Source organism: Mesoplodon mirus, assembly GCF_964341445.2.
Source record: "Mesoplodon mirus genome assembly, chromosome: 9".
Lineage (NCBI taxonomy): Eukaryota > Metazoa > Chordata > Mammalia > Artiodactyla > Ziphiidae > Mesoplodon > Mesoplodon mirus.
This window is the reverse complement of record NC_138985.1, coordinates 11,122,127-11,142,695: the sequence shown is the minus strand read 5'-3', so window position 1 is coordinate 11,142,695 and position 20,569 is coordinate 11,122,127. Positions and strand designations below refer to the sequence as shown.

At 48.5% G+C, this 20,569-nt stretch overlaps 1 protein-coding gene across 1 annotated transcript in view; it reads left to right on the top strand.

Annotated features, from left to right (window-relative positions):
• LOC309810772 (ATP-binding cassette sub-family A member 13-like) overlaps positions 1-20,569 on the top strand; it is a gene marked incomplete at both ends in the record, with an annotated part of 199,753 nt that overhangs the window by 12,477 nt on the left and 166,707 nt on the right. Inside the window, 1 exon segment of the mRNA XM_082632984.1 lies at positions 16,478-16,532. Coding sequence (XP_082489110.1) covers positions 16,478-16,532 — 55 coding nt within the window.

Here is a 20,569-nt window from a genome sequence, read left to right as displayed (position 1 = left end):
GAGATGTGCTCGTGCAGTGACCCTCCAGGCTGAGTATTCCAGCTGCGTGAGTCCACGTGCAGGCCGGGTGTCCTGTTCCACTGCCATCAAGGGTGGCCAGGACGCCCATGGGTTATAGGCGTGGACGTGACCTTAGTTCACCCGGGGGTGGGGGACACAGAGTATGTGTCACCTTAGAGGCTTTGTTCTCATGTCAGCAGGTTAGTCACACGTGATGTCATGAAATGATATATTTCTGGGTCCCAAGGGAAATGAAAGGCCCGTTGAGGGCAAAACCGCAACCTTGATGGCTTCTTCCTGCGCCTTGCACGGCTAGTCAGCGACTATCTCTGCCCTCGGGACCCCGGATCTGCACGTTTTCAGTCGCTTCACCACCTGCTCCTACGCAGCCTCTTGGCGGGTGCCTGGGGTCCCATGTGCCCCCAACCCCACAGCGTCACACACCCCAGTGCCCAGGGCCACCCGCAGAGCATGGCCCTCAGCTCACGCACCCCCAGCTTTCTGTATCTGCTGTAGCTGAATAAAACGTTCCTCCCTGCGACCCGTACCCCCGCTCCACTCCTGTCTGGCCTGGCAGCCTCCCTCCAGCCTCCCCCAAAACTGCTTCACCCCTCCCCCCGCATGCAGCCCGGGCCCACGGGTTCCTTGCTGTCTCCCCAGGTGTCCCCTCTGTGCTCACCACAGGTCCCAGCTCCCTTGATATCTGTTTGTCACACCCTCCTGGAAGAAATAATAATAATTAATAATAATAATAAAACCCCCCAAACCCAAATCCAGGTTCAGTCCCGCTTGCCCATCACAGGCCACCTCACCTCACGCTTCGATCTTGTGTGCATGTCTGAGCCCCCCCTATTCTGGGTGCTCCCCTTGGGAAGCGTTTTTGTTAAGATTCCACTGATATTGATTCACGAATAAAGACACAGTAAAGATGCTGACACGTTGCTGGGAGGAAACGTTTCTAAAGTGGCGAAATTGTCCTTGCCCCATATTCAGGGCACCAGGGGTCACGTTTCCTCTCATGACACAGGCCATCTTCTCACGTGCTTCTGACCTGTCACTGCACCCACTCCCGCCGAGCTCCCTGTTGGTGCAGCCAGAACGTCACTCCGATGACCTGCTGCCCCCACGGGCCTGGATCCTGCTCTGCCTCTGTTCAGAGTCCCTCTCCCACCCTTCTTCACCTGAAGCATTTCTGCTCAACTTTCTACATGAAAACACCTTTACTGAGGTAGGATTGACATCGAACAACTTGTAAATTAACATACACACCTTGATGAGTCTGGGATAAGTATACACCCTGGAACCATCATCACAATCGGGGCCGTAACATTTCCTTTGCCTCCCAAAGTTTCCTTCTGACCCATCCATCTGTCTGTCTATCATCTATCTATCTATCTATCTATCTAACATCTATCTACCTATATCATCTATCCATCTAGAGTCTATCTATCTATCTATCTAACATCTATCTACCTATATCATCTATCCATCTAGAGTCCATCTATCTATCTATCTATCTATCTATCTATCTATCTATCTAACATCTATCTATCTATATCATCTATCCATCTAGAGTCTATCTATCTATCTATCTATCCATGTATCTAACATCTACCTATCTATATCATCTATCTATCTAGGGTCTATCTATCTATCTGGCATCTATCTTTCTAGCATCTCTCTATCTATATCATCTATCCATCTAGAGTCTATCTATTATCTATATATCTATCTAGCATCTATCTAGCATCTATCTATATCATCTATCCATCTAGAGTCTATCTATCTATCTAACATCTACCTATCTATATCATCTATCTATCTAGGGTCTATCTATCTATCTGGCATCTATCTTTCTAGCATCTCTCTATCTATATCATCTATCCATCTAGAGTCTATCTATTATCTATATATCTATCTATCATCTATGTAGCATCTATCTATATCACCTGTCCATCTAGGGTCTATCTATCTATCTATCTACCTATCTAACATCTATCTATCTATATCATCTATCTATCTAGGGTCTATGTATCTATCTATCTATCTATCTATCTAGCATCTCTCTATCTATATCATCTATCCATCTAGAGTCTATCTATTATCTATATATCTATCTATCATCTATCTATCATCTATCTATATCACCTGTCCATCTATAGTCTATCTATCTATCTATCTATCTATCTATTTTGTGATAAGAAAACCAACATAAGATCTATGCTTTAGCAGATTTTCAAGTGCACAACACAGTGTTTTAGACTCTCGGCTCTGTGCTGCACCGAGATCTCTGACTTACTACGTTTCCCCCTCCCCCAGCCCTTGGTAACCACCATTCTGCTCTCTGCTTCTGGGAGTTAAACTATTTTAGATTTCTTTATTTTATTAAATTAATTAATTAATTAATTAATTTGCTTGTTTGGTTATTTATTTATTTTTATGGTACGAAGACCTCTCACTGTTGTGGTCTCTCCTGTTGCGGAGCACAGGCTCTGGACACGCAGGCTTAGCAGCCATGGCTCACGGGCGTAGCCGCTCTGTGGCATGTGGGATCTTCCTGGACGGGGGCACGAACCCGTGTCCTCTGCATCGGCAGGTGGACTCTCAACCACTGCGCCACCAGGGAAGCCCCTAGATTTCTTATGTAAGTGGGGTCATGTAGTATTTGTTCTGGGTCTGGCCTAATTCAAGGAAACAATCAAGAAAATGAGTTATGACAACATACGTGCCTCCAAGCAGGAATTTGATATAGTGGAATAGCGTAGAGATACAGTATGTGTGTGTATATATCTACACACACACACACACACACACACACACACCATACACAAACACACACACATCCAATCAGAAATAATAATGGTGGCTTTTTCTCTGGGTAGTGGACTCACAGGAAATGTCTAAAATTTTCTGTGTGCCTTGCAGTAAGTTATGAATTTTCTCCCATATATGCATGACTTTTATAATTTAAAAAAAAAGACTGCTTGAAAAAAAAATCAATGTTTCACAGTAAAGAGCATTTAGATAGCTCTCCCCAGAATTTTTATCCTACAGAATTTCACTGTTCAAAGCGTGGAATAGAACAGTAAGTACAAGGACATTTCCTAAGACCTATCAGGAGAAAAATGTGTTTAGCATAATTACTTCACTGCCTTACTTTTGATGGAATAAGATACACACTCCCCGGGAATAAACCCCCGACTCCTAGTGGGAGAGCCCCTGCCTGAGAGCAGGAGGTCAACTCAGGTCAGTTTATCAGAGCTTCTGCATGAAGAGCTGTTGGGTATCAGGAACTGGCCGTCAGTAGTGGCCTTCAGTCTACACCTCAGGGAGATGGAGATATTTGAGAGAGAGGTTCCAGTCGCACTCGAGTGGAGGTAACAAGTATCCTGGGCTGGGAAGGCTTGTGGGCACTTAGGTGTCAGCACCAGCCCTTGCCCCCATCAAGGAAGAGTCAGAAAAAAATACAAATAAAACCAGCTGTCAACGCAGCATGGGGTCAAGGACCTGCCCCACGCCTCGTGGGAGGAGCACGCTGCATACACTAAGAAGGTGTTAGCACAGGAGCTGTCTTGGTGTGAGCTCACCTCCGTGTAGACACAGGGAGATGTGTGAAGTCCATGAAACAGAAGAGGAAAGATGAAGGAAAATCTAGCTTGAGTTGCAGGCTAGGGTCAGAGGGAACTGCTGAGATGCAGGTGGTGACAGATTTTCACTGGTTGCAGAGTCACCATATTGATGGCAAGTCTTTCTGCCCCATGTGCAGTCTTCTCAGAACACAGAGGGAAAAGATGATGTCATAAGCTATTAGGATTAGGTAGAGGAAGAAAGCAGACAAACAATAATTAAAGTAACAAGGAACAATGAGAGAAGAAAATGGACACCCAAAAAAACCCAACACAATTCTGGGCCAATGGAAGGGTTTGCCATGATTCAGGCAAAATTCCTGAACTGGAAATTATGAGATAACAATTATTGATTAAAAAAAAAGGCTGGTGAGTTTTCTGGAGTTCAAAGATAAAGGACAATCTCTTTTACAAAGCTATCACAGATTACTTTTGCAGGAATACAAGTAAGGTTGGCTTCTGACTTATAAAAATTTCCCTTGAGACCTCTTCTTTTACTCAGAGATTATTTAGAAGTGTGCTGTTAAATTTCTAGGTTTTTGAAATTTTCCTGTTACCTTTCTGTCACTGATGTTTTGTCTGATTCCTCAGAGTTAGAGAACACACTCTGCATATTTTAATGATTTTAGCTTGGCTGAAGTTTGTTTTGAGGCCCAGGTATGGTTTATCTTGGTGAAGTTTCTGTGGAGGATGAAAAAATGAGTATTCTGCTCTTGTTGGGAGTGTTCTATGTATATCAATTAGGTTGTTTTGTTTGTTTGTTTGTTTGTTTGTTTGTTTGTTTGTTTTTTGCAGTACGCGGGCCTCTCACTGTTGTGGCCTCTCCCGTTGTGGAGCACAGGCTCAGGATGTGCAGGCTCAGCGGCCATGGCTCACGGGCCCAGCCGCCCCGTGGCATATGGGATCCTCTCGGACCGGGGCACGAACCCGTATCCCCTGCATTGGCAGGCGGACTCTCAACCACTGCGCCACCAGGGAGGCCCATCAATTAGGTTTTATTGGCTGGTTATGTGGCTCAGTTCATCAGTGTACTTGCTGGTTCTCTGTCTTGTAGTTCTGTCATTTGCTGAAGTCCCCAGATATAATTGTGGATTTGTCTGTTTCTCCTTTCAGCTGTACCCATTTCTGCTTCATGTATGTTGAGGCTCTGATGGTTGGTACCTAGTTGTGCCTTCAGGGTGGACTCATTCGTTTGTCATTGTGTAACATCCCTCACTGTTGCTGGTAATTTCAGCTGCTGTGAAGTCTACTTTATGTGATTTTAATATAATCTTTCCTACTTTTTTAAATTAATATTTGCACAGTATATCTTTTCTATCCTTTTATTTCTAGCCTATGTTATTATATTTAAAGTGACTTTTGAGTAGACGGCATATAGTTGGATCATATTTCTTCATCCACTCTACCAGTCTCTGCCATTTAATTGGTGTATTGAGACCATTTACATTGAGTGGATTTACATATCAGTGAGCTTAAATCTGACACTTTATTGTTTTGTTTTTTCTCTCTTTTTTTTTTCATGTCTTCCTGTGAGTTGTGGAACAGTTGTTTTTTAGGATTCCATCTTGATTTGTCTGTCGTATTTTGAGTATATCCCTTGATCTAGTTTTCCTGGTGGTGGTTCTAGGTATTACAATGTACGTGGGTGACTTACTACCGTCTACTGGTATTGGCACTTGCCACTTTGAGTACTGTGTAGAAACCTTACTTGCACTTAGGGCCCTTAGCACTCTGCACTTCTACAATATAACAGTCTTAGGTATTTACTTATACCTTGAGCACGACCTTGGACTGTGTTCTAATTATTGCTTATGTCACTAAGAATGACTTGAGAAACTCATGAGATAAAGGCTGGTCTGTTATATTTATCCCCACTTTATGTATTTATTTATCTAGTTATTCATTATTTTCTGCTATATTAGAGACATTGGTTGATAACAAACTAGGTTCTCTTTATTTTTCTTTTTTGGCTGTGCCACACGGCATGTGGGATCTTAGTTCCCCAACCAGGGCTGAAACCTGTGCCCCAGCAATGGAAGTGCAGAGTGTTAACCACTGGACCACCAGGGAAGTCCCTGCCCCCATTGTAAACACATTCTGATGTTCTCCTTTCCTTCTGGAACTTCTAAGCCTTCTTCTGTTATGATTGATTTCCTTTTTGTTTAGAAGACTGACTTTGGCTATTTCACAGTAGGTTTGCTAATGGCAAATTCTCTTAGTTTTCTTTCCACTGAGAATGCTTTTATTTCTCCTTCATTCATGACAGATAATTTCACTAATATATAATTCATGGTTGTCAGAAAAGAAACATCGAGCACTTGAAAAATGTGCCAATTCCTTCCAGATACCATGGTTTCAAATGAGAAATCCACTGTATTTTCAGTTTGTATTCCCATCTCTCTTGCTCTGGCTGGTTTTAAGGCTTTTTTATTGTCTTAAGTTTTTGGAAATTTAATTATAACATATTCTGGCATAGGTTTATTTGGGTTTTTCTATTTGGGATTCACTTAAATTTCATTAGCTCTTGAATTTGTAGGTGTACACCTTTTTCCAACCTTGGAAACTTTTCTGTCATTATGTCTTCAAGTACTTTTTTGATACCTCTGTCTCTCTTCTCCTTCTCAGACTACAGTAATAAAACTGTCAGCTCTCTTGTTATTTTCCCATAAGTCCCTGAATTTCCGGGGTCTGTTTTCTTTGTTTTTTAGGTTGGGTAAATTCTGTTGTTCATCCTCAAGTTCACTGATTCTATCATTCTATTTAACCCAACTGTTGAGTACATCTAATAAGTTTTTTTCTTTTTTAATTTCTGTCACTTTATTTTCAGTTCTAGATTTCCCATTTGATTATTTTTATCACTTCTGTTTCTTTACTGATACTTTTTTTTTTTACATTTAAAGAGAATTCACAATTACTCATTGAAACAAACATCTTTATGATTCCTGTTGTCAGATAATTCTCACATCCTGACTCATCTCACTGTGGACATCTGTTCATTGTCTTTTCTTTTTCAAGTTGTGATTATTCTGGTTCTTGTTATGAGGGCTATTTTCTCAGTTGAATCGTGGATATTTTGGATGCCAAATTATGACATTCTGAATCCCATTAAGTGGTTTTGTTTTGTTTTGAAGGAGGCAATCTTTCTGTTGAAGTCTCACCTGAGAACTAGATAGATATGTATGTTTAACCTACCACCGGGCTCTGCTGATGCCCTCCTGGACAAAGCTGCAGATCTGGGGAGTGGGGTCCAGATCTACCACTGAGCCTTGCTGGCACATACATGGCAAAAGAAGGCACTGACTCGCACTTTCTCGTGGCTCCTCAGTGGGGTTTAAGTTCGTCCCCCAGGGCCTACCCCTGACACTGGGGGCAGGTACTGGAGGACCAGCTATACCTACCCCCCAACCACGTGGCCCCCTTCAGTGTCAGTGATGCTGGGTGGGAAGTGGGCGCAGCCGGCTGGCAGGGCAGAGTGTGGAGGTGAAGCGGAGCTGACAGCCCTGCTCCATGCAGCCACGTCGTTGGTGCCACCAGGTGGACGTGGGGCTGGGCTTCCTGCTGGTCCCTCCCAAGGGGCAGGGGCTTTGCAGCATGAAGAGGTGACTCACTGCACTCTGCCGTGCTCGGTCTCACCGGCCAGGTGCGGGAGAAGGCTCGGCTTGCCTCTGGATGCCAGTGGGGCATCCGTGGTACTCCCTGTCTCTGTCAGGTGGGCAGGGAGTCCACGTCCAGACGGGACCTGCTGAAACTGAAGAGGGTGGGGCAGTTTCCCAGCGGAGTTTGGCTGGACTGAGGGGGTGGATATTGCCAGGAGGGTGTTCTTTTGTTATGCCACCTTTTCTGCTCCTTCAGCTTTCCTCTCGGCCGTGTCTCTCTCCTGGGGTCTGTGGGAGGAGCTCTGCTTCCTAAAGCTTCACTATCATTAGGAGCAAGGGTCGGGGTGGGGGGAGCTCTTCTTGTCTGGATCCGTTGGCTATTCCCACTTGGAGGCTTCCATAGGCTTTCATGTGTGGGAGGCAGTAAGGAAACCAGGGGACATACCTAGGTGTCCTTCCCTGCATCCTGAGGTCCTTCTTCCCACCTGTCAGGACCTTCCTGTGTGTACTGTAATGTCCAGGGTTTGGGGTCACAAGGGAGAGGACCTGGGGGGATTGGGACTACTCCATGTGGAGGGGCTAGAGTCTGGTCTCTGACTCCTTAACCACAATCTCCAAAGGCAGCGGGCCCTGGAATGCTGCCTACAGAACATGGCAAGGAAAAGGTGCATACCCCAAACTCCATACCTAGTGAAGGCATTTGCTCATGGAGTGAACAGACCACAGAGATGCCCCCTGTAGGGTGTGGCTCAGAAAACATACTGCCAGTATCCCCAGTATAAATGGGGCCCAGAGACTGTCCCAGAGGGACTCGTCAAAAGTAAGACCACAAAAATATTAAATCCAGAGACTGAATGAATGAATTGGTGAACATCGATTCTCGTGAAGCACATAGATTATGCAAATGTTTGCATGCATGCAGTGAAAAAATTATTTGAAGGTCATGAATGATCCATGAAATAGAAGATACATAATGTGAAATATAATTCAATAATAATTATGTGTATGTAGAGAAAACCCTGGACATTTTGCAATAATTAATGTCAAAATGCAAATACTGATTAACTCTGGTTGGTTTTGGATTGAATTATGGTTATTTTAATTTTACTCTTTACCCTGTTCGTTTTTTTTTGGTTTTTTTTTTTTTGCTGTACGCAGGCCTCTCACTGTCGTGGTCTCTCCCATTGCGGAGCACAGGCTCCGGACATGCAGGCTCAGTGGCCATGGCTCACAGGCCCAGCCACTCCACTACATGTGGGATCTTCCCAGACTGGGGCATGAACTCATGTCCCCTGCATCGGCAGGCGGACTCTCAACCACTGCACCACCAGGGAAGCCCCCTACCCTGTTCTTTATTTAAAACCTTTTTACAATTGGCATCTGCTACTCAAGAAGCATAATAATTAATCTTAATATTGAGAACAAAATCTTCTTTTCCAGGAGAGATTAAGAGGAGGGAGAGAGAGAAAGCCGTCAAAATGCCTTCTAGTCAGGAAAGTGCATGCATTCCTCTCAATACGCTGTCAGGTGAATTGAACTCTTCCATATCTCACTAGTGACTCATAGTGAATTATCTAAAAGAACACAAACTTTTGCACATGTGCTGATGCCAAAGCCAGTCTTTTCTTTAGTTGTGGATGTTTACAGACATCTGGGCATTAATACTTGCAAAGATATATTTGGTAGAAGGAGTGAACCCAAAAGGGACTACTTGAATTGGAGACAAGATAAGTGTTTTGCTATCATGACAAATATTGGACAAAAGCACAAATGTGTATTTTTTTTTTTTTTTTTGCGGTACGTGGGCCTCTCCCTGCTGTGGCCTCTCCCGTTGTGGAGCACAGGCTCCGGACATGCAGGCTCCACGGCCATGGCCCACGGGCCCAGCCCCTCCACGGCACGTGGGATCCTCCCAGACCGGGGCACGAACCCACGTCCCCTGCATCAGCAGGCGGACTCCCAACCACTGCGCCACCAGGGAAGCCCCACAAATGTGTATTTTTACAAATAACAAATATACAGAATCTGGAAACCATAGAAGATGTACTCTAATGAGAATACTAAATCAGAACACTACTTTTATACATTTATACATTGCCATGGGCCAATTCTTAGAAAGAAAAGCTGGAATATAAATGACAAGAATAATCAAACAAAGAAAAATCATTCAAGTGTTTTCAGAATATACATTTGGAAATGTCGTTTCTGAAAACTGTTGGAGGCGACACTGAAGAGAGACTTGAGTGGTTTCCTTTGCTCCCTTGTGGTGCTGGAACCGTGGTCCTTCCCCAGTGGGCTCTGGGCCTTTCCGTGGTGTCATCAGCCCCGAGATCCTATCACATTGTAGTTGTTACCTAAATGGAGCTCCGACCACACACAATGCTATGGAAACAGCCCAGTTACAGAGATTGCCCATTGCAGTAATGTGTCCCTACAACGAGGGCATCACAGGCTGTAAGGACAGAAAATGCAAAAACTGGGGTCTGGAGAGTCAGGGTTGTGCCTCTCACTCTGTACTGTGTTTGGCCTTAGAGAAGCCACCAGAATGTCCTCTGCTGCAGTTTCCTCCCCCCAGCACTTTCTCTGTCCCTGGGGAGTTGCACTCAGCAGTGTTCCTGGTGTGTGAGATGGATCCCAGGCCCTGTCTCTCTCCTGGAGTCTGTGGGAGGAGCTCTGATTCCTAACACTTCACTGTTGTCCGGATCATGGGTTGGGGGAGAAGGTGGTGGGAGTGCAGGCCTGGGCAGGCGTGGCCACTGCCACCTGCCACCTCTCCTTCCAGAGTCCTGGGGCACACGGACCCCAGGGAGGGGGTACCTTCCACCTGTGATCTCTCATGACCCTTCTATTTTGGGAAAACTAGTACACACATCCCTTATTGCAGTAACTCTTAAGTCCCCCCCTGTTTTTGCAAAATACAAACAAAATCTCAACACAGATGTAGAGGAATGTTAACCTGATTTTGAAATAAGTTTAATCCTGCAGAGCCACTTCTACCTTCAGAATATCCGTGGTTCTGAAAGCATCTGATGTAGTGATAACCAAATGGCAGAATCAGAATTAAAAACCTGCCAGCATTCAGAAACCCCAGAGCTGCAGGAGCAGATCCTTCTCCAGGGAGCCCCCCCACCTTCCCCATCCTGCTGCCAGATTCCCTCCTTCATACTTATAGGGGTCCTATGAGTGGACCAGGTGCCCCCAGGGCTGGGGAACCCCGCCCGCTGGCTGCTGGGTCCTGGGCTCCTATGAGATGTGTGTCAAATGAATTCTCAGCCCTTGGAAGGAAGAAGTGTCCAATCTCTCGTTACCATTGGTGAAGCTCCACTGATGTCTGGTGCCCAGATTTCCACCCAAAATCAGAATGTCATTTGACTTGGGGTCCAATGTGGGGAGCTGCTGTCTTAGAAAAGCTGGTGGTAAATGCCCAGCAGGAGAGTGGGGTCTCTGAAAGCCTGTGGAGGTATTTTCCTGCTGATGTAATGGTCTCCATTCTCAAACACTGTAGTCTCAGGCCCTTTCTTTCTCCATCTCTTACTTTTAAAGAGAATTTCTAATTTCCGGGTGGATGGAGATTCAGTCTCCTTGTGGCCTTGAGCACCAAGCAGAGGCCAGATCCGGGACTGGTAGGACTCCCTGCAGGTCCCTGGAGAGGATCCCAGGCATGCAAGTCTTCAGGAGATTAGATTAAAATATTTACTCTGTAAAATATGCAAACACTGAGACTTGAAAGCCAGTGCTGAATGGAAAGCTGGGGCCTGAAAGATTTCTGAGCAGAGGCCCCAGGGAGGGAGGGCAGCCTCTGCACCATGTGGGTCAGGCTGCTTCCTGCTTCTCATTGGCGTGTTGTTGGCACCCACCGCCGCTCCCATGTAGATGAAAGGTTCTCTTTGTAGACACAAGGTTCTCCGTGCAGACGCAAGGTTCTCCGTATAGACACAAGGTTCTCTGTATAGAGGCAAGGTTCTCCATGTAGATGCAAGGTTCTCCGAGTAGAGGCAAGCTTCTCCATGTAGAGGCAAGCTTCTCTGTGTAGAAGCAATGTTCTCCATGTAGACGCAGGCTTCTCCGTGTAGACGCAAGGTTCTCCGTGTAGACGCAAGGTTCTCCGAATAGAGGCAAGTTTCTCTGTGTAGATGCAAGGTTCTCCGTGTAGATGCAAGGTTCTCTGTGTAGACACAGGGTTCTCCATGTAGACGCAAGGTTCTCCGTGTAGACGCAAGGTTCTCCGAATAGAGGCAAGGTTCTCCGTGTAGATGCAAGGTTCTCTGTGTAGATGCAAGGTTCTCCGTGTAGACACAGGGTTCTCTGTGTAGACGCAAGGTTCTCCGTTTAGACACAGGGTTCTCCGTGTAGACGCAAGGTTCTCCGAGTAGAGGCAAGGTTCTCCATGTAGATGCAAGGTCCTCCAAGTAGAGCAACATTCTCCGTGTAGACGCCAGGTTCTCCGAGTAGAGGCAAGGTTCTCCATGTAGACGCAAGGTTCTCCGTGTAGAGGCAGGGTTCTCTGTGTAGACACAAGGTTCTCCGAGTAGAGGCAAGGTTCTCTGTGTAGAAGCAATGTTCTCCATGTAGACACAGGCTTCTCCATGTAGAGGCAATCTTCTCCGTGCAGACGCAAGGTTCTCCATGTAGACGCAAGGTTCTCCATGTAGACACAGGGTTCTCCATGTAGACGCAAGGTTCTCCGAGTAGACGCAAGGTTCTCCGAGTAGACGCAAGATTCTCCGTGTAGATGCAAGGCTCTCTGTGTAGACACAAGGTTCTCTGTGTAGACGCAAGCTTCTCCGTGTAGACACAGGGTTCTCCACGTAGAAGCAAGGTTCTCCGAGTAGACACAAGGTTCTCCGAGTAGACACAAGGTTCTCCGAGTAGACGCAAGATTCTCCGTGTAGATGCAAGGCTCTCCGTGTAGACACAAGGTTCTCTGTGTAGACGCAAGGTTCTCCATGTAGACACAGGGTTCTCCATGTAGAAGCAAGGTTCTCCAAGTAGAGGCAAGGTTCTCCGTGTAGACGCAAGGTTCTCCGTGTAGACGCCAGGTTCTCCGAGTAGAGGCAAGGTTCTCCTTGTAGACACAAGGTTCTCCATGTACAGGCAAGGTTCTCTGTGTAGAGGCAAGGTTCTCCGTGTAAACACAAGGTTCTCCGTGTAGATGCAAGGTTCTCCGAGTAGAGGCAAGGTTCTCCTTGTAGACACAAGGTTCTCCGTGTAGAGGCAAGGTTCTCCGTGTAGAGGCAAGGTTCTCCGTGTAAACACAAGGTTCTCCGTGTAGACACAGGGTTCTCCATGTAGATGCAAGGTTCTCCGAGTAGAGGCAAGGTTCTCCGTGTAGATGCAAGTTTCTCCTTGTAGACACAAGGTTCTCCGTGTACAGGCAAGGTTCTCCGTGTAAACACAAGGTTCTCCGTGTAGACACAGGGTTCTCCGTGTAGATGCAAGGTTCTCCGAGTAGAGGCAAGGTTCTCCTTGTAGACACAAGGTCCTCCTTGTAGACACAAGGTTCTCCATGTAGATGCAAGGCTCTCCATGTCCTGTGATTAGGTGAGCGAGCCTCCCCTGGGACTCCGGATGCTCGGCTGCTGCCTGGGTCAAAAGCAGGTCATGTGCTCTTCCTCTCCTCCCTATTCAGCCTCTGGATAACAGGGGTGAGTCCAGGCTGGGCCTCTTCCTGGGGGGCCCCTTCCTGGAAGATCTGCAGGCCATGCAGGCTGTTCTGGTGTCTGAATCACATCATCTACCACCAGACACTGAATGAGGAGATACTGAAAGTGTCCAGAACATGGCCTGGCACGTGGTGGCATTGCCAACCCCAAGAGCACTCAGTCACTTCATTAGTGAGGAAGGGACTGGGGTACCCTCGCCTCCCAGATGAAAACCCTAAAAGGATGACAAAATCCAGGATGTGGGGGAAAATGAAGGGCCATAAATTCATAACAGAGGAAAGAGGGCACAGAAGGCAAATATTAGAGAACATTTGTAATCTTTCCATGGTTACTTTAATGGTTTAAAGCAAGTACAGATATTTATGCAGCTGGATGAAAATAAAGGTCCATCCACAGTCGTTTAAAGTTTCATTGTTGAACTCGCCACAAAGTGGCCCGCAGCTTCTCACTGCAGAACCAGCAAGGCAGGGCCATTCGCCCTCCGCCACCTCCTTCCCTGAACAGATGCAGATGCAGACCTGCAGAACCAGGAGTGGGCGCGGGACACGCTGGCAGGGACGTGGGTTGTGGCGCCTGCAGCCCAAGGCTCGAGTCCTGGGAAACTTTCACAAACCTCCGTGCTCCAGAGGCTGCTTGTGTCATGGCTGTGATAATGCTGCTCTGTAAGAATTTAGACTAACCGCCTAACGTCCTGACCAACACACATCACGTGACCACAGGTTGATCTGCACTTCCTTTGGGTACCAGCCCGTCCTCTGCTCACAAGGGTGTTGAGAAAGGCATCTGCCTCCGTTCCCTCTATGCCTCTGGGTCCCTCTGCAGGAAGGTGGTCAGAAATAAACCCTGTCCTGGGGCAGACGGAGCAGAGGTATGGAGGGCTCAGGGGGTGAACGTGGCAAAGGTGAGATGCACCTGGGGTTGGCATGCGGGAACTTGACAGCAGTAGAGCTCTTCAGGTGGGAGACGTGGGACAGCAGAGTGACAAGAGCATCCACGTCCAGATAAAGAATACAGACGCTACATTTTCTTTTTCTTGCTGGAAATTCTCTAGGGCTGGAGGGAGGGTGGTGATGCCAGGGGAGGAGAGCTGACAGGCGATGCGGGTTAGGATGGCTCGGGGGCTGCGGCGTGGAGGGGATGTGGACTGGACACTGCGCAGGGACTTGTCGGATCTGTGGGGTGTGGGAGAGGGGGGACAATGATGACTCAGTGCTTGAGCCTGGGGGCTGGGAGGACGCGGGACACTAACAGCCATGGACAAGCTGAGGGAGGAGCACGTCGGCAGCTGACACAGATTGTTCTGGATTTAAGACCCTGCGGTGTGCGGGGAAGATGTAGAGGACATCCGCAGCCAGCAGGGGAGGCTGGAGAAGCCCCAAGGAGAGTGGGGCCAGAGCAGAGAACCCAGGGGGGGACCCCGTGCCTGCCTCTGTGTCCTCTAGATGCGGAGCCGAGGAGTGTGCTGTGTGCCATCTAGTTGCATGAAGGGCACCTCAGTATGGCTCCAACCACTGGAGTTGATGCCGACTCTACAGGTCAGAGGGCACCGTCCCCGACAAGGCCGCCTCACCTCCGACACCAGCCGCTCTTCAAGGGTACCAAGACAGCCCCACTTGTGACCGCCTCACTGCAGCCTTGAGGGTTTGCAGGACTCCATCCCCTTACAGAATTCACTAGAAGCTCACAGAACTCAGGGAAGCAATGTACCTACAGCCACAGTGTTATTGTAAAGGATCCAAGTCTGGAGGACCAGCCAAACACAGAGGTGCTTAAGACTCACCCTCTCCCCTCAGAGGTCAGGCTGGCCCAGAGTTTCGACCCTCCAGACCACGTGCTTTTTAAAATATCTTTTGAATCTATCTCCCTGGACTGTCTTCTTCCTCCAGAACATTACAGATCAAGTCCGTCATCTGTGCTCATGACAATCCTGTAGGTACCTGAAGGCATTTTCCGGCTCCCTCTTGCCCCAGGGGTATTTTCAGATTAGGCAAGTCCAATATTCTCTCATGTTCCCCAAATAATATGATTTCCAAACCGTCCCTCAGCTAGCTGCATGTCTCTGGATGTTTTCTCACCTGCAGCACGCTCACTCATCCACATAGCCCCGAGCAGTGCACAGCACTGCAAACTCATCCCTTCAGGCTCTGGCGTGCCGTGGGGCCCTTGCTGGGTTTCGGCAGCATCTGCACATTAAAACCATGGTCCTCAGTCCCTTAGCTACGGGGCTGCCTCCTGACAGGGCTGGTGGGTGCTGGGCCACTTGTCCCATGACTGGAAGCTGGAAGGAATGCGAGCTGGCAGATACCTGAGGAGGGAGTGGAGCCTCATGCAGGGAAAGAAAGACATACAGGTGGTGTCAGTGGTCCAGACGGGCATTTCAGCTCGTGGCAAACGTGTACTTCAAGTGTTGGAGGTGGGAAACCCACTGCGGGCATTTGGCACACACCCTGGGAGCCTGCAGCTGAGCACTTGGACGGTATGAGTTCAGAGTCCAGAAATCGTTCTGGAAACTGTGCAGGGGGATTTTTGCTGCACCATAGCTCCCACTGTTCTTTTTGCTGTGAAAGGACTTGCTGTGGTGCGTGGCTGAGCCCAGGATGGAGGAGCAAAGGGCTGGTGTGGTTGGAGCAGGAAGGGGATGGGTGGGGGGGGTCAGGACGTCCAGTGGCAGAGCTGGTGGGACCCCGAGTTCTGAAGTCCGTTCCGGCGCCAGGCCTTTCATTTATTTATCTTCACTTCTACCCCGTGTGTTTCTGTAAATATTTGATGTGCCCTCATAAGAGAGTGCAGAATGCGACAGGTTAAATTCTAGCCACAGGAGGAAGAGAAGCCTAGGGGAGGCACGTGAGGTGGGGCAGGGATGCTGGGATGGCTTTCACGCGCCTGAAATGGCCAATCAGAGCAGGAAGCATGATTGGTCTTATCATTGACAATAAGGCGAAATGCCTAAATCCCTGGAGTTCTTCTCAATACAGCATGGATGGCGTTTGTGGGCACTGAGATAGCACGTGTGGATGTCATGAACAGCCTTCATGATGAAACCCTTTTAATTGGTAAGTTGATGGCAATTTCTCCATATTGCCTGCTATCATTACGCTAATGCAGAAGCCCCCAAAAGCAAAACAAAACAACTCCTAAAACAAAACCGGACCCATGAAGTGCTTCAGTTTTCTGTCTACATGTGGCTTGTTCTAGAGGTGAATTTTTTAGTATTGCCCTGGTTTCCATCAAATAATCCCCTTGGCGTTTGTTGTTTGGCCTTCCTGAGTCTGTTTCCACACAGTACATTATGGATGATGCATCACTTAAGCCACAGGGACCGGACGGTACAGCGTGGTGACGTTAGCACAGTGCCTGGGACGTAGCGCAGGCGTGTTCAGTACATGCGGGTGATTTCCGGGAGCAGCGACTACAGAGGTCCCAGAGCAAAGTGGCTGAGCTGCTGGATGAGACCTGCCATTTGGGGGGGGTGGAGGGACCGTGTCACATTGGCAGGTGACACTGGGCACAGTGCCCCGGGTGGCTGGGAGGGGGGCTGTCCCCGGACAACAGGCAGAGGCTTGCAGGCTCACTTTCAACTTGTCTTTCATAGGAATCATGCTCTACAGCCACCCATACGGAGGAGCCTTGCTGCACGAGGGCAAGTTGTGAGTTAGAGGAATACTGGGCGGGGGGGCTGACTGTGGATCAACATCTCTGGGTTGTTAGGGGTGATTCTCATCCCTTTTCTGCTTCTGCCCTGAGTGATGTTGGCAGGTGCACCTAGTGGAACAAGGCTTGGGCATTTCTGTGCAAAGTGTGAGGACAAGGATGGTTAAAGGAGAAAGTGCATTGACTGAGTCTAAAATGGATGAGCAGGGCTTCCCTGATGGTGCAGTGGTTAGGAGTCCGCCTGCCAGTGCAGGGGACATGGGTTTGAGCCCTGGTCTGGAAAGATCCCACATGCCATGGAGCAACTAAGCCCATGCACCACAACTACTGAGCCTGTGCTCTAGAGCCTGTGAGTCACAACTACTGAGCCCACGTGCCACAACTACTGAAGCCCACCCACCTAGAGCCTGGGCTGTGCAACAAAAGAAACCACTGCAGTGAGAAGCCCGTGCACCACAACGAAGAGTAGCCCCCACTTGCCGCAACTAGAGAAAGCCTGCACACAGCAACCAAGACCCAAGGCAGCCAAAATAAAAAAACAAAAACAAAAACAAAACAAAACAAAAATGGATAAGCATGTCATGCAGCTTATTTCTAAGCAGCAATTGTTCTAAGGGGCTGATTTGCCAAAGCTCATGGGACCCAACATCTTTTTCAAGTTGAAGTTTTAAACGTGGCGTTTACAGAGGTAACCGTAGTGATGCCTCCTGGCAGGTTGTCCTGTAAGTCTGTCCTCACCATCCAGACAGAGACGGTACTGATGAGGCCAGTGACCTTTATATGCAGACCTAAGTGTCTCCTCCTTTTCCCCATCTCCCTTCTCTGCCATACGGTGGACAAACGTTTATCTAAAAATTGATAAGTAAAAGTATTTTTTATGTAATTTCTGCGACCTACCCAACAGAGTGGGAGAACACAGATCTGGTTGATGGGTGATCTCCCCTCTCATTCTGAACGCAGCAGGTGGTCCTCACATTCATATACAGACTCTCGGGGTCCTTTCTTTAGCTGACAACTGCTGGGATTCTAAGTGTGGGCACATCGACTTTGGTTATGCAGTAAGACGTGACGGAGGGTTTGAGCTCAGCTGTTGCATCCGTGCATTACCAGAGGCAGCTGTGCCCTGACCGTCCAACGACTTTGGTTATGAAGTAAGATGTGACGGAGGGTTTGAGCTGAGCTGTTGCATCCGTGCATTACCAGAGGCAGCTGTGCCCTGACCGTCCAACGTCTTTGGTTATGAAGAAAGATGTGACGGAGGGTTTGAGCTGAGCTGTTGCATCCGTGCATTACCAGAGGCAGCTGTGCCCTGACCGTCCAATGACTTTGGTTATGAAGTAAGACGTGACGGAGGGTTTGAGCTGAGCTGTTGCATCCGTGCATTACCAGAGGCAGCTGTGCCCTGACCGTCCAACGACTTTGGTTATGAAGTAAGACGTGACGGAGGGTTTGAGCTGAGCTGTTGCATCCGTGCATTACCAGAGGCAGCAGTGCCCTGACCGTCCAACGACTTTGGTTATGAAGTAAGATGTGACGGAGGGTTTGAGCTGAGATGTTGCATCGGTGCATTACCAGAGGCAGCTGTGCCCTGACCGTCCAACGAATTTGGTTATGAAGTAAGACGTGACGGAGGGTTGGAGCTGAGAAGTTGCATCCGTGCATTACCAGAGGCAGCTGTGCCCTGACCGTTCAACGACTTTGGTTATGAAGTAAGACGTGACGGAGGGTTTGAGCTGAGCTGTTGCATCCGTGCATTACCAGAGGCAGCTGTGCCCTGACCGTCCAACGACTTTGGTTATGAAGTAAGATGTGACGGAGGGTTTGAGCTGAGCTGTTGCATCCGTGCATTACCAGAGGCAGCTGTGCCCTGACCGTCCAACGACTTTGGTTATGAAGTAAGACGTGACGGAGGGTTTGAGCTGAGCAGTTGCATCTGTGCATTACCAGAGGCAGCTGTGCCCTGACCGTCCAACGACTTTGGTTATGAAGTAAGACGTGACGGAGGGTTTGAGCTGAGCTGTTGCATCCGTGCATTACCAGAGGCAGCTGTGCCCTGACCGTCCAACGACTTTGGTTATGAAGTAAGACGTGACGGAGGGTTTGAGCTGAGCAGTTGCATCCGTGCATTACCAGAGGCAGCTGTGCCCTGACCGTCCAACGACTTTGGTTATGAAGTAAGATGTGACGGAGGGTTTGAGCTGAGCTGTTGCATCCGTGCATTAAAAGAGGCAGCTGTGCCCTGACCGTCCAACGACTTTGTTTATGAAGTAAGATGTGACGGAGGGTTTGAGCTGAGCTGTTGCATCCGTGCATTACCAGAGGCAGCTGTGCCCTGACCGTCCAACGACTTTGGTTATGAAGTAAGACGTGACGGAGGGTTTCAGCTGAGCTGTTGCATCCGTGCATTACCAGAGGCAGCTGTGCCCTGACCGTCCAACGACTTTGGTTATGAAGTAAGATGTGACGGAGGGTTTGAGCTGAGCTGTTGCATCCGTGCATTACCAGAGGCAGCTGTGCCCTGACCGTCCAACGACTTTGGTTATGAAGTAAGACGTGATGGAGGGTTTGAGCTGAGCTGACGCATCCGTGCATTACCAGAGGCATCTGTGCCCTGACCGTCCAACGACTTTGGTTATGAAGTAAGATGTGACGGAGGGTTTGAGCTGAGCTGTTGCATCCGTGCATTACCAGAGGCAGCTGTGCCCTGACCGTCCAACGACTTTGGTTATGAAGTAAGATGTGACGGAGGGTTTGAGCTGAGCTGTTGCATCCATGCATTAACAGAGGCAGCTGTGCCCTGACCGTCCAACGACTTTGGTTATGAAGTAAGACGTGACGGAGGGTTTGAGCTGAGCAGTTGCAACCGTGCATTACCAGAGGCAGCTGTGCCCTGACCGTCCAATGACTTTGGTTATGAAGTAAGACGTGACGGAGGGTTTGAGCTGAGCTGTTGCATCCGTGCATTACCAGAGGCAGCTGTGCCCTGACAGTCCAACGAATTTGGTTATGAAGTAAGACGTGACGGAGGGTTTGAGCTGAGCTGTTGCATCCGTGCATTACCAGAGGCAGCTGTGCCCTGACCGTCCAACGACTTTGGTTATGAAGTAAGACGTGACGGAGGGTTTGAGCTGAGCAGTTGCATCCGTGCATTACTAGAGGAAGCTGTGCCCTGACCGTCCAACGACTTTGGTTATGAAGTAAGACGTGACGGAGGGTTTGAGCTGAGCTGTTGCATCCGTGCATTACCAGAGGCAGCTGTGCCCTGACCGTCCAAAGACATTGGTTTTGAAGTAAGACGTGACGGAGGGTTTGAGCTGAGCTGTTGCATCTGTGCATTACCAGAGGCAGCTGTGCCCTGACCGTCCAACGACTTTGGTTATGAAGTAAGACGTGATGGAGGGTTTGAGCTGAGCTGTTGCATCCGTGCATTACCAGAGGCAGCTGTGCCCTGACCGCCCAATGACTTTGGTTATGAAGTAAGATGTGACGGAAGATTTGAGCTGAGCTGTTGCATCCGTGCATTACCAGAGGCAGCTGTGCCCTGACCGTCCAACGACTTTGGTTATGAAGTAAGACGTGACGGAGGGTTTGAGCTGAGCTGTTGCATCCGTGCATTACCAGAGGCAGCTGTGCCCTGACCGTCCAACGACTTTGGTTATGAAGTAAGATGTGACGGAGGGTTTGAGCTGAGCTGTGGCATCCGTGCATTACCAGAGGCAGCTGTGCCCTGACCGTCCAACGACGTTGGTTATGAAGTAAGATGTGACGGAGGGTTTGAGCTGAGCTGTTGCATCCATGCATTAACAGAGGCAGCTGTGCCCTGACCGTCCAAGGACTTTGGTTATGAAGTAAGACGTGACAGAGGGTTTGAGCTGAGCAGTTGCAACCGTGCATTACCAGAGGCAGCTGTGCCCTGACCGTCCAAGGACTTTGGTTATGAAGTAAGATGTGACGGAGGGTTTGAGCTGAGATGTTGCATCGGTGCATTACCAGAGGCAGCTGTGCCCTGACCGTCCAACGAATTTGGTTATGA